The sequence below is a fragment of the Parambassis ranga genome, chromosome 10 (genome assembly GCF_900634625.1).
Source record: "Parambassis ranga chromosome 10, fParRan2.1, whole genome shotgun sequence".
Taxonomy (NCBI): domain Eukaryota; kingdom Metazoa; phylum Chordata; class Actinopteri; family Ambassidae; genus Parambassis; species Parambassis ranga.
In genome coordinates, this window is record NC_041031.1 from 416,181 (window position 1) to 430,398 (window position 14,218).

General features: G+C 43.8%; 2 protein-coding genes across 6 annotated transcripts; one reads left to right on the top strand and one right to left on the bottom strand.

The window, feature by feature from the left end:
* Positions 1-4: 4 nt before the first annotated feature.
* rab33ba (RAB33B, member RAS oncogene family a) lies at positions 5-10,909 on the top strand. 4 transcript variants are annotated; one of them, XM_028415933.1, is made up of 4 exons: positions 5-30; positions 6,503-6,607; positions 7,403-7,745; positions 8,199-10,909. In XM_028415933.1, exons 3-4 carry the CDS (start codon positions 7,518-7,520, stop codon positions 8,691-8,693), a joined length of 723 nt encoding a protein of 240 aa, XP_028271734.1. In that variant the 5' UTR covers positions 5-30; positions 6,503-6,607; positions 7,403-7,517; the 3' UTR covers positions 8,694-10,909. The 4 variants fall into 4 exon arrangements, with proteins under 4 accessions (XP_028271734.1, XP_028271733.1, XP_028271732.1 ...); XM_028415932.1 differs by lacking the exon at positions 5-30 and adding an exon at positions 5,591-5,801; XM_028415934.1 differs by lacking the exons at positions 5-30; positions 6,503-6,607 and adding an exon at positions 7,282-7,331.
* LOC114442418 (uncharacterized) lies at positions 10,831-13,863 on the bottom strand. Of its 2 annotated transcripts, none has more exons than XM_028415937.1 (6): positions 13,406-13,863; positions 13,125-13,184; positions 12,703-12,834; positions 12,235-12,381; positions 12,084-12,141; positions 10,831-11,300 (listed from the first exon to the last, which is right to left on the bottom strand). In XM_028415937.1, exons 1-6 carry the CDS (start codon positions 13,568-13,570, stop codon positions 11,194-11,196), a joined length of 669 nt encoding a protein of 222 aa, XP_028271738.1. In that variant the 5' UTR covers positions 13,571-13,863; the 3' UTR covers positions 10,831-11,193. The 2 variants fall into 2 exon arrangements, with proteins under 2 accessions (XP_028271738.1, XP_028271737.1); XM_028415936.1 differs by having other exon boundaries at positions 10,873-11,303.
* Positions 13,864-14,218: the final 355 nt, after the last annotated feature.

The window sequence follows — 14,218 nt, forward strand, 5'->3', positions numbered from 1 at the left end:
GCTGTTCGTGTACTGCCTGAAAATACAAATGTACATAACGAAATATTATGCGTTTTTTCGTGTATGAACTGTTCAAATTTTGACAATAATATGATGTCACAAAAATAACAAGGTGCCTTGTTTAAAGGATAAGCCAGTTGTGCTACTGTTGAGGGTTGTCGTCAGTATGGCTGTAACAGGGCAGATAAACGTAGTGGGCATGTGAAGGTCATGATGTAACGAGGGTGCTCGTAGTTTTCACGTGTGTTACATCAGGGATGCTGAATGAACATACCCTCTGTATCTTACTATACAATTACTATTGTTTGGGGAATCGTTTGCGAAGTCACGTAACACAAGGAACATTCACATTTGTATGTATACACACCTTAAAACACATGACAGATCAACTTTATTCAGAGTTTAACCAGCTTGTGGAACAGATTATTACCCTATATTACAATTATTATACAAACTACAAAACACCAAAGGTAGCATTATATAGTCCATGTAAACCCCTGTTTGTGTTTTATCTACTTGACCACTAATATCTGCATCATTTCAAGTGTCCTATCAATTTTGTGTAAAACAAACAAACAAACAAATATGATCACAATAAACGGTGAATATATTTTTTGCCAATTAATCAAATATGAATTTCAGGACATTATTATCAATAATAATACCAGATATTTCTTATACTTCTACTAAGACATAATGCGAGGCAAGAGGAATCACAAATAGGGGGCAGGCTTCATCACAGAAACAACTGATGTCTGTACAAACAAATATATTAGAGGGGAAAATACGTGGGTTTAATATCAGCCACTAGGTGGCAGCATGGAGAGTAATATGAAACATCTTAGGTCAAACATGACAAAAGCTTTAATTTAGCTATCAGGTGCAACACCTTAAAATAGGGTTGGGCGATATTGGCAAAAAAATGAATCACGATTAATTGTGGCGTTTAGCCGATAACGATTAATTTGACGATTAATTGATGACAGTTGCACTTACATGCTTTTGACTCAAATCGCCACATTGTTCTAAAATGATTCCGACAAATCATCAGTCAAGTTAACTCCTTCATTCTAACAGGTTAAGCTGGTGAGTAGTGATTAGGCACCAACCAGCTATGTTTGAAATATGTATTGATAACAGATGCACAAACTGCTTCAAAATAATAATGAAGCAAACATTTAAAGTAGCTTTGTCCTTCAGATGTTCTTATCTTAAGGCCACAGAGCAGTGCATGTCAACATTAACATTAAACAGGACAAATAAGTTCAGAAAAGTCACATCAGTGATTATTTCAAGTTAAAAAAATGTCTGTGCAAATGAACCTGTGACTGAATATGTCCCACAGTAGTGCATGTTTTCACTCAGACTGTAGAACAGCAGCAGAAAAACAAACAAACAGGACAATTTCAACCTGCGTTACGTCCTTCCATCGCAGAGCAGGATGACTAAACGTACCACGGATTCTCGGCTAAGTGGAATTCTTTCAATATCTGCTGGAGGAGACTTCGCTGTTGTATTGTACTGTTTCCTATCTTGCTGGGGAGTACGTAAATAAAGATTGAGAGGCGGAGTTCATTCTTTTAATACCAACAAACATTCCGTTACCATGGCAACAACCAAAGCTCCACGCTCACATCTAATGCATGTCGTGTATGCATGCGCGACACTATATACAGTGTTGGGGAGTAACGAATTACATGTAATGCCGTTACATAATTTAATTACAAAATGAACCTATTTGTAATTAGTTACAATACTGGGGAAAAGAATGTAATTAAATTACAGTTTTTTTTAGAAATTTCAAGCGTTACAGTTTTAATTACATTTTCAGAAAAGCTTGAATTTAGAAATATTTTTTCACGGCGCATCCGCCGTCTAAACTGCATACTGCCTTCTGATTGGTTCTCATCTTGTCTGTCATCACCTGTTGCCCTGATGCTGCCAGTGTGATTTGTCAGACAGGAACAATGGCGATGAAGAGTGTGTTTATGTGTTGGAGATTCAGAAGACATTTGACCCAAACCGCAGATAAATCCACATTACTATACAGCTGTAATACAGCATAGTACTGAAGATGCTCACATTAGGCTAAATAAAATGTGAGCAGAGCCAGCGTTCCATGTGTCTTCTCCTGAACAAAGTGGGTTGACTCAGTAATGGCACAGATGAGGCTGTGGTTAGCAAGCTAGCTACTAGCTAGCTATACCCCCTCCCCTCCCCTATACAAACCCTACAGCTTTAAATCATGTTATGTGTTCAACACAACACAGGAGAAGACACACGGAACGCTGGCTCTGCTCACGTTTTATTTAGCCTAATGTGAGGACCTTCAGTACTATGCTGTATTACAGGTGGATGTGGACGGATACTGTTAAAATTATTAACAGACTATTACCTCTAGCCAGGAGACGATGTGCGAGCGTCAATTAAGCAGGCATTCTATGTGGACAACTGTCTGCAAAGCTTCCCCACTGTGGAAGAAGCACAGCAACTCGTCAAACAAGTTGATGTCACTTCTGGCTGAGGGGGGCTTTGAGCTGCGACAGTGGGCCAGTAATGTTCCTGAGGTCATCTAACACCTTCCCTAAGAAGCCATATCAAAGGGCAGCAAGTTCTGGATAAACCAATCAGACACTGACCCACAAGAGTTCGCATTGGGACTGCGTTGGCATTGCAGCTCGGATACCTTACGGTACAAATACCACATGCTGGAACACCCTACACCCAGCAAGCGGAACATCTACAGAGTCCTGGCACGTCTCTTTGATCCCTTAGGCTTCATTTTTCCCTTCACCACTCGGACCAAGATTATAGTACAGCATTTGTGGGACAAACGGAGAGAGTGGGATGACCCATCATTACCTGAGGAGCTACTACAAGCTTGGCTGCTATGGATAGAGGAGTTGCAGCATCTCTCTCAGCTTTCATTGCCTTACTGTTACATGAGTCCCACAATAGACACATTGAGCTGGAGAGGGAGCTACACATCTTTGCTGATTCCTCAGAAAGGGCCTATGGCTTAGTGGCCTATCTGCGGACTCAGGACTCACAGGGTCTGGTGGAAGTGTCATTCCTCACTGCTAGATTGAGAGTGGTCCCAAAGAAACAACAATCTGTACCAAGACTAGAGTTGTGTGCGGCATTGACCGCTGCCCAGCTGGCCGCACTCCTGCAAAGGGAGCTGACAATTCAGATCTCCAAGGTTATTTCTAGACGGACTCCACAACTGTCCTCACATGGCTTCAGTTGAATTCTTGCCGAATCAAGGTCTTTGTAGGAACACGAGTGGCTGAGATCCAAGAGCTGACGGAAGGCTGCTGTTGGAGGTACGTGGACTCAGCAAACCCAGCTAATGACATCGCAAGGGGTAAGACAGTGCTGGATCTCTCTAGCGATAGCAGATGGCAAGGTGCACCCAAGGTGCACCCTTTCTGTGGCAGTCACCCAAATCTTGGCCTACTCAACCAACCATAGGAGTACCAGAGAGTCGCACAGAACTTCGAACAACCCTAGTCTGCTACCTCACCACAGTCACACAGAACACCCGGTTAACTGATGTTAATGATTTCTCATCATTCTCAGACCTGATTGAGGTAGTGGCCCGGTCCAAACGTGGGGCAGCAGCTGACCATGTTTCCCTTACAGCCGAAGATTATAGAGAAGCAGAAAGACAGATCCTTCAACAAGCCCAGCAGGACAGCTTTGCTGAAGAGTTTCACCTCTTAAGCATCGGCAAGCCAGTTTCAACCACTAATAAACTGCTGACTTTGGCCCCAGAGTACGATGGAACTGTAGGACTCATTAGGGTTGGTGGAAGACTCTGCCGCAGTGACCAGCTGGAGCAAGAGGCCATCCACCCGACAGTCCTAGACCGCCGGCATAAAGCGACACAGCTCATCATTCACAACACAGATAAGGCCCTTAATCACCCAGGTGCAGAACGCGTGTTTGCAGAGCTATAAGTATTGGATTCTGCAAGGCCGCAAAGCAGTAAAGAAACACCAATGACTTTGCCCTGATTGTCAGAGGTGGAGAGCCGCCCCAGCCGTACCAGCCGATCTAGATCCTGTGATGCCCAATCTGCTCCTCATGGGGCGGCATGACCTTCCCCAGGTTGTGCATTCCGATGAAGAACTTCTGAGTCGACGCCGGTGGAGACATTCCTAGGTATTAGCAAAGCAATTCTGGAGGCACTTTATCCGGTATTATCTCCCAGCCCTGCAGATCTGGTCTAAATGGCATAAGGACCCCGCACAGCTTCAACTGAACACCGTTGTTATGGTGATTGATCCTCAGTTGCCGAGAGCGCAGTGGCCACTCGGCCGTGTGACCAAGTTAATTTCAGGAGCTGATGGCAGAGTCAGGACTGCAGAAGTGCAGGTAAAAGACAAGACTTACACCCGGCCAGTTGCTCACCTGGTGGCTCTACCAGCGGAGGTCATCTATCCTTCTGATGGTGTCAAATTTGTTTCGAGTATTTTGGGGGCGGCTGTTACGAAGGATTGACTTGTATGTGGACAGTGTATCGGCAGTATCACGTGACTCCTGATCGCCGCTCCCTTTGATGTGGCAGCATGTGCTGCAGCTGCTGAGAGATGAGAGAGTGAGTGAGTGCGCTGCGAGGAGTATGTGGATGCAGAGGCCAGTGGAAGAGACATTTCTGTTGAGATTGTGTGCGTAATTATAATGTAAGTTTGCAGTTTGTATTTAAGGTAGTCCAGATGTTTCATTTGGTTTATTATGTTATGCGCGTTTAATACTGTTTAATAATATGCAGTTGAGACATTAATTCAAGCTTTTCTGAAAGTTGTTCAAATCAAATGTAATTTAAATTCTAACGCTTGAAATTTCCAAAAGAAACTAATTTAATTACATACTTTTCACCAGTATTGTAACTAATTATAAATACGTTCATTTTGTAATGGCTTTACATGTAATTCGTTACTCCCCAACACTGGATATTAGTTAATTGAGATGATTATTTAAGGTGTGTTTTATCGACATCAGCTAGCTGGGTTTCCTTATTAAAGGTAGGGGAGGAGATTTTGAAAACTCAGTGAGAGTCAGCCAGATTTTGAAAGTAAACACAAGCCCCTTTCTCTCAGAGCTCACCCTGAAGCCACGCCTCCCAACCAGTCTGTGACTTCGGCCATCATGCACGTACCTCTCTGGTGCACAGAGCAGGAAGAGAGTGACAACCAGCCAACTATACGCGCAGGGGCGCCTCGTAGGATTGGCTGATGTTTTTAGTGTTTTATAGCTTCCACAGATGATTCATATTCTTTGCTTTAAAGCGAAACTGCCGAACTAATCGGTTGCTATCAGACTGTAAAGAGACATTACACTAATTTAACAAAAAGTGCACCAGAATGAAATCTCCTACCCTACCTTATTAAGCAGAAGGCTACTGGCTGAATTGTGCACTGTTATCATTAGGTCAACATACTTTCTATTATTGCAAACACTTAATGCAACACGTTTGAATTATCTGTATTCCATTGTTTTATCTGTTTGATTTTGTAAAAGAAAAAGTATAATCATTATAATGATCTAATCATCATTTCTATCCAAGATAGAGGAAACACCCAAGAGTCCTGAGCACTTCCAGTCTGCGTGATGAGAGGGAAGATGGAACAGCCAGCACTCCCCAAGTGAACCTGAACCTGCTCTGAACAAGCAAGGACAGCAGCAGGACTCAGCGTATCACAGGATGCTGTCTTTTATGCTGTCGGGCCAACAGTAATGTTCTTTTTCACAACTGCCTTCAGGAGTATAAGCACTGATCTGGTTGCATTTGCCAAGTAAATGGACTGCTGTGAAAGTTTACATTCAGATATGTTAAAGTTATGTTTCCTTGTTAACACTACACCTGGTGTTTTAGTTATAAGTTTGTTTATTGATCAAGATACAGCACAATAGCCCCTGTGTGTGTGTGTGTTCTAGCCTGTCTGGTTCATCTGCTGACCCCTCACTTCAGTAAAAAGAGACACTGAAATTCAGTCTAGTGATTGATTTTATTATTGTGTTAATGTTGGCTAACTTAAGGCTGCTGCTGCAAGATGACAGATGTTGAACCTCTGTTAGGAACGTGCTGCTCCGCATCATTTCACTGAATACCACTGCCTTCCGCCATTATTGTTATCGTGGGCTCACGTGCGCGCTTGCGGGTGGTGAGAGTATGTCGCACACAAAAATGCGTCATCATGACGTAATTGATAAGTGGAAAATATTAATCGGTGACAGTTTTTCTTACGATTAATTGCACAGGATACGATTTTGCACAAGCGTAGTGCAGTGCCACTTTAACTACCTACCACAAGTTCCTGCTGACCTGCTCTGACTGCCTGCTCATGCACACATACAACAAAGAGAACAACTATCAAATGTTTTACTTATTCTTTAGTAGGTTAGGTGTAAATACCTTATTAATATTACTGAATACCGAGGGCCTTTATTGTCCATCTGTGACGATAACATTACTTTATTCTACTCATCTCTGTAGGGAGGAATGACACTGAAGCACCCTCTGACTTTGAGACCTTCAGGAAACAAGCTGCTTGTCTCAAGTTTGACCTGCCTGCAAAGTTTCACTATGACACCAGCAAAGGTGAGCGTTCACTTTTTTAACCTGTGATACAAAGCAATTCAGAGTCCTGAGTCTAAAAATGTGTTGTGAATTTCCTGTGAGTTTTCACAGAGCTGTGTCCGGTGGACTGACTCCACACTACAACAGCAGATCCACACAACAGATTTGTTTGTCAGCCTGTTCATTAGTTTGTTCACAGTATAATTTAAATATGCATATTAAAATAAAAATGGGTCAATCGTGGCTTATAATTTGTGCCGGGGAGTTCTTTGTTATTTACAGTTTTTTTAGTGCGAACGGTTCTTTTAAGCGTATTTTTTTAAATGAGGACATGTGGAATAAAATGAATAGATTTGATTCCACGCATGGCGCATTAAAGGACTACTGTGAACAATTAAGTGCTATGTTTGATCTGCCTTTATTTTGAATGATGGCTAATGAACTTTTATTCGGATCCAAGTCTAGAGTCTATTTACATTACATTACATTATCTGAGACAGTAATAATTTGGTGCGGTACTTAGTAACAGCGAGGGTTGGAATCATATTAAATACCGTTTGCAAACTGAAAACCAAGGTGAATATTATTTACCTCGTCAAAGCCCGGCTTTACATGTTTTCTTGAATGCCGCATGTGACAAAGTCTCGCGAGACGAGGCTACCTTGACAACAGTGTACGTGGCTTCACAGCTGACCCGCAGACTCGGGTGTTTACAGGGATGCACTTGCTCAGAGCTAAAGATACAGTGCGTACAATGACCGTATCTGAACATTGACTAATGTCGAGTAATTTATATTAAAAATATTCCCTGTCCAGGAAGAGGCTTTGCATTGACGCTCCTTGCTAGCTACAGCAGCTTCAGAGCCTGCTAGCGGAGTGCTAGTGAAGAACAGCTTCTCGCCCTGCTAATCGTCCAGCCTGCTGGTGTGATATGGCGGAGAGCGGGTCTTCGCTTGAATTATCCAGTTCACTGACGAGCTCGACTCTTCCGCCGCCCAGGACCCGCATCTTCAAAATAATCGTAATCGGAGACTCGGGGGTCGGAAAGACTTGCTTAACGTACCGCTTTTGTGCGGGCAAGTTCCCCGAGAAGACGGAGGCCACGATCGGGGTGGACTTCAGGGAGAGGCTGGTCGAGATTGACGGCGAGACCATCAAGGTGTGCACTGTACAGTAGAGTTTGACAAATTCCAGGCCTACAAAGAGACATGTATGTTGAGTGCGATGACAGGTCTCATAGGTAAACATCTGGTTATAGCCACAGCTGTGTGTTAATTGTTGTCTTGCTCATAGGCACGTCATTGGTTCTTCCTGGTCTCAGGCTTATGTGAGGGCTTCAACCTATCAGGCCTGCATTCAAATCATTACTCCAGCATTATCACTACATAACATAACCAGGCTGTAAACGTGTTTATTTTGGGACCTATACACATTTATGAGGCAGTAAATGTTGCAGTAAACATGATTGTTGTCAGGGATATATATGTTAATCTGTATGGCTATATAGCATCTGTGGTATATAATATTTTTTGTTATAAATTTGAAATTTTAACATCCACTCACGGAGGACAATTAAAAAGACATGTAACCCACTTCTACATTGTCCCCACAGATCCAGCTGTGGGACACCGCAGGCCAGGAGCGCTTCAGGAAGTCCATGGTGCAACACTACTACCGCAATGTTCACGCTGTTGTCTTTGTCTACGACATGACCAATGCTGCCAGCTTCCGCAGCCTCCCCGCCTGGATCGAGGAGTGCAAGCAGCACGCTCTGGGCACAGAGGTTCCCAGGATACTAGTTGGAAACAAGTGTGACCTCCAAGACTCCATCCAAGTGGGCACGGACGTGGCACAGCAGTTTGCAGACGCCCACTCCATGCCGTTGTTCGAGACCTCGGCAAAGAATCCAAACAGCCAAGGAGATGGAAACTGCAGAAACAGTGACCATGTTGAGGCTATTTTTATGACGGTAGCTCACAAGCTGAAGTCTCAGAAGCCCCTGGTGCTCAGCCAGCCGCCCGAGGGATCAGGTGGCACCATCAACCTGAGCAGGGGCAGGGATGATGGGGGAGACGGGGCCAGGAGCTGGAGCTGCAGCAGCTGCTGAGGGAGGAAAACGATAGGAGAGGGGAGATGACTTCAGCCTTAGGCAGACCGATAACAGAGAAGGCAGAAGGAGCAGAGCGACGAGCAGAGAAAGAATGGATCAGCAAAATGGCTTCACAATCAGAAAGAACACAGACGAATGTCTCCATAGACGAGGACACACTTTATTCCCTGCTTGTGCTGAACTTCATGAAAGACTTTAGGTGATTTTGGCTCGCAGCTATAATGTGCGGGATTGGTTGGTTTGTGCAACAGAAAAAGTGTCCAAAAGTCCCAAGGCTAGTTATTCTGCAAGGGGTGGACAAAATAACAGAAACACACGTGCATGTCATTTGGGGTTAGACTCTGGAAAATACTTAATTATAATGAGATTTCTGATATTCCGTCTACCACCTTCCTTTTGTTTTGTTTTCTTATTAAAGGCACTCTATGGAACATTTACATTCACACTAACACACAACGTGCATTTTCTAACCATTTTAGCTACATTTCCCTTTTTCGAATTAGTTGTGATCATATAAAATACATTTCTTAGCTTCTTTTACCAACGGTTGGTAATCATGTTTGCAAAGCAATGAAACTGCAATAAATTGTTTTCTTCTTAAAACCGAAGGCTGTCGGTAACAGTCACAAAGTCCACAGGGTGCCTTTAAATGTGGTTGTTTTCAAGCACTACCTGTTTAAATCTTGAGGGAAATGATTTCATATTCATGTTCTGTTTTGAACAAATATTAAGCTCTTACAGTTGACTGGGGAAAAAGGGATCATACAAACAGTAGACAGTACCCTGAGGGGATCATCGCTACATTCAATACCTGGGGTTGTTGCAAATATGATGTGGCTGCGTGGCTTGTGACATTCCCAGTGTTGCTTTTAGCTGCAGCTGACACCACATCATGCTATCAAACAGGGTGACGCTTTCTAACTGGGAAGCTAAACATTTGCTAATCGCTGAAAACAAGACAAATGAACAAAAGCGCTACTAAACGTTTGATGCAACTAAACATTAGCTTCTAGCAAGCTGTAATTTTCTACCGCTGTAAAATTCCTGAACAAAATGTAAAGGGTTAATTAGCAGCAGTGATGCTGACTAGCGTGCTAACTATCAGAATGTTGTATCCTCTGGAAACATGGTGTTAAGGTCCTGCATCCTGTCTCACTTTTTACAGTGTAACAAAATGTTGACATAGCAACCATCTTTAAGAACAATCCTGCTGCCCCCAAGTGGCCAAGAATCTGTTACTGCAGCTTTAAGGGGAACACTTCAACTGTCTGATGGTAGAACCATCGTTTAGCTTAGTTTCTAGCATGCAGCGTACTTCAACATGAATCTGTCGCTTGTTCTTGCACTCAGCAACGTGGAATATGTACCAGGAATCAGCTGAAGGATTTAAGGGAACATGTAAAAGTCCTTGTTGTGTTCCCTGCTCCATTTTCTGTGTAGGACAGTTCGCTAAACACAGCGCTGTCAGCTAGTGAAACGGTGGAGACACATACCTCTCATAGGGAGTAAGGCATTGTAGTGTGCACCTCTGGCATATATACATAGATGCCTATACTCACTCAATTTACTCAGCATGTCTTGCACCATTGCACAATAAAAGTTGACTTTTTTCTCCTCAACAGCCCATCGGTCGGCATCCATGTCTTGTTGCTTTGCAGATTTGTGTGCTGTGACCACAGCTGGTCCTGTGGCGCTCTGCTCATCTTCACGAAGGACTATCAGCAGAACCAGATGGCCTTCACTCAGGACTCACTGTTCAGACTATGCACACAGACAGCGGGGCAGAAAACAAGAAAGACGATCTCTGTGGTCTGTCAGTGACGTGTCTACAGTGGGAGACAGACATTGTGTGGGCGCTTCATTGTTTTATACTGGGTTGCTGCTTTCTTCTATTTTTTAAAGTGTCCTTTGTTTTTTTACAATTCTGCCTTCATGTTGTGATTTCCTTTGCCTTACATTTGTTCACCGATGCCACAATCAAACAGTGCCACTGTATGTCTTACTGCTAAGGAATCCCAGATACATAATGTGACCATGAATGAAACTGCTTACTTAACTAACTGTGTGAGAGTTATCCAAACACGGAGTCATCTTTCCTTAGGAAAAAGCTTAGCACACTTTTATTTATTAAAAACGCATAAAAGGTCTTGGGATTAACCCTGTTAGAACTCACTTTGTCATCACACACAAGGAATTAAACATTTCATTCCCAATATGCCGTGTGTGCAGTTATTCAACTTGAGTGAATGTGGGTTTAGAAATGTTTGGCCAAAGAGCAAATATGGACGTTACGACAGTCCAAAGTCCTCAGTCTTATCACAAGCAGGAATGATTTATGTGTCTGTGATAGAGCTGCATGGGTTCCATTAAGACTTAACTGCTTCACTGGAGCCTTGAGATTCCTCTTTCCTGTCCATGTTAAAAAAAAGAAATACAGGCACAGCTTCCATGGTCACGTCTGTCCTGTGTGGACCGGTCTCTGTAATAAGTGTGTTTGTCAGGTCAGTCTGCTGTATGGCGGCAGTTTGGAGGGACCCTCCTGTTCCTCTGTGGTGCCCCTGTCAATGGACTGAGCTGGAGAGTTGAAGAGCCGCTCATCGCCCCCTGCTGGACACAGAGGAGAACTACATTCAATTGAATCGCTAATGAAAGAGATTAGGATTCAAGCTAACACCTTCACATAGCAGTGATCCTGTGCCTAGATGTTCTATCCTCAGACATTGCTACTCTAAGTAAATACAATATGTCACAGGTCTCTCAAAGAGATTGATGGTAGTGTGGAGTATTAGTCTAGATTCTGGTCCAGCCTTCAGCCAGATATTTTCTGTATACTAATCATTTTCTGTACTAAGCTAAAGAGAAATGGTACAACCATAGCTGTCTAGCTAGCCCACCGCACCGACATGTTTTTCCCACTGATTCTCTTGTTGGCTTCCACTCCAGCATGAACCAGCTAGTACCTCACACAGGTGTGTAATCCCAATGCAAATGGTGGTCACATGTAAGGGATACCAACCTGCTAACTGCTCATTAACTCAAATGTAAAGGTGCACTGATCAGGACTTGTATCCTGATGGATATAGATTTTCACTATAACTAACATAACCAAACTGCTTCTTTTTCCCTGGCATGAGCTACATTTAGCATCATGGGTGCACCACCAGAACACCTATGTCTAGATATCATAGGAGGGTTTTAGACTCCATAGTAACATGGAGCGCAGCAACTTAAAGCCATTAGTTAGTATGTCTTACACCCATGTAAAGGGGCCAGTGCTGAGTAGGTCACTGGGATTTTACCATCACAGGAGACATTTGTCTTCTACCTAGTGAGTTAGTACTGAAGATCAGTGTGGGTATTAGACTAATATCTAACATAAGAACCTACCTTGCCAGGTACACACCATCTCAGTGTCTCCAGGATCACACTGAGGAACCAGGGTCTCCTGCAACACATGTCGCAAATGAGATGGTATGGTAACAGGCACAATATCTTTAGAGGGGAAATGATATAGTTTTAAAGTCATAAGAGTTCCTACCAGTCCTGTTCTGGAGTCATAGCAGCCGCAGCAGGGCAAACTGCGGCAGCCCACATAGGCAATGAGAGAGGAGAGAGCCAGGCTGATGGCGCAGGTCAGCAGGATGGTGGCGTTGGCCCCCTTCACCATCCGATGGAGGACGAACGTCTGTCCAGGGAGAAACAAAGATACTGCAGCACGCTGTGTCAGAAGCAGCTTGCTGCAGTAGCTTGCTTGTACATCTGAGAGTTGCAGGTAGTTTTTATTTATCAGATATATAGGGCAAGGGCAAGGCAACGTTTATTTACATAGCACCATATATACACAGAGTGCTTTACACAGGACAAAATCTGAATAAAAACATTTGAAAACTTTAAATTAGGAAGGAAATGAAAATCATAAACACAAAAGTAAATGAGAAGAGTGCATCGGAATATATACAACAAGACATGTCAGAAATGAAATCATGGTGCGTGTGTGTGCGTGTACCACTTTGGGACTGTCGTGGTGGTGGAACACCTCTTTATCCTCTTCTCCATAGGTGAGGGTCAGACAGGAGTACGCTGATATGAACACCGCAGTCACGCAGGAAAGCCCTGCAGCCATCACCATGACACTCACCTGAGGACAGACACACAAGGTGAGCCGGGCAAATACAGTGTGTGTGCGTGGACACATTTACAGGTGGTGTTTAAGCACTGCCAATCTCCACTGTTGTGATGCAATCAGTGTTGAAATGCAGCCATTAAATGGTGCATGTCCCTTATATTTAAGACTAGTAAAGATGAAAGTGATTCACAAACATCTCCATGAACTACAGGACATGAGCCACATTATTAATATATGTGTGGTATAGTTATCCTGACAGGACACGCCGCCATGTGTTCAGTGACGTCAGCAGTCGCACTTACCAGCACCGAGTGTTTCCTCTGAGAGGCAAACAGCGCCAGCACACCTGGACAGGCCATGACCTGAAAGACAGCGGACACAGCCTGACTGCAGGGCAGAGCAGCAGGAGCAGAGTCCGGCTGACGCCGAACCCTCAGTGCCTCAGAACTAACTAACTAACTAACTAAGTGTTGATTCAGTGACGGACCCTTCGTCAGAACCACAGGTGGTGTTAGCACGAGGAGTGAAGGAGGACGTATGAAAAAAACACTAGGTCTACGGGGGCTGCTGGAGTCAGACTTACCATTCCGCCCCACACTGGCGTCCTGGACGTACTCAGTGGGGTATCCCTGCGGAAAACCGCATCCATAAACCCACACACGACACAAAGACCGGCACACGCGATCTGGAGGACGCCGAGGGCGAGCACGCTCTTCTGGTTGAAAATGAAGTACCTGTATCGGTCCATCTCCAGGTACTAAGCCGCCGGAAAGTCCCTGCAGGCTGAGTTCAGCTAGCTTGTAGGAAAAACCTTCTGTTAGCTTGATGCTCGGCGCCGTTTGGTTTGACTTCTGCGTCAGAAACCTGAACCCAGGTGCTGACACCTGTCTCAGAAATAAAACATGGTTGTTTTGTAGCAGAACATTCGCAGCACTTCCAGCATGTGGCTTGATATTTCCGGGCAGCCCACTGGTTTCGGTTCCGCAGGTAGGAAGTTTATCTATTAACCTGGCTGACCAGCAGCAGGTGGAAACAAGCGCGTCCCTGAGCCCGGAGTTTGGACTGTCAGGCTGTGAAGCCCCGCCCCTACTGTCGTTCCGTTGGGTAGGTCCTGTTACTTTGCTTGAAATAATTAAACAAATTAAATGAATTTAAATAAACATTCACAACCAGTCAAATGGTTGAACACAATTTACATAGTGTACAACAATGCTGGGAACTTAAATAAAACATTAAAGAAGTGTCGGTAAGTACAAAAAGTAAAGTATGGTACGTATGGTAAGTTTGGTACCTGCAGTTTTCCTACAAATTGTGTAGCTAAGAATTTGTAAAATAAAAGTTTTACTAATTTTCTCCTATTCATCATTAATTCACACCATTGGATCATTTTGTGTTT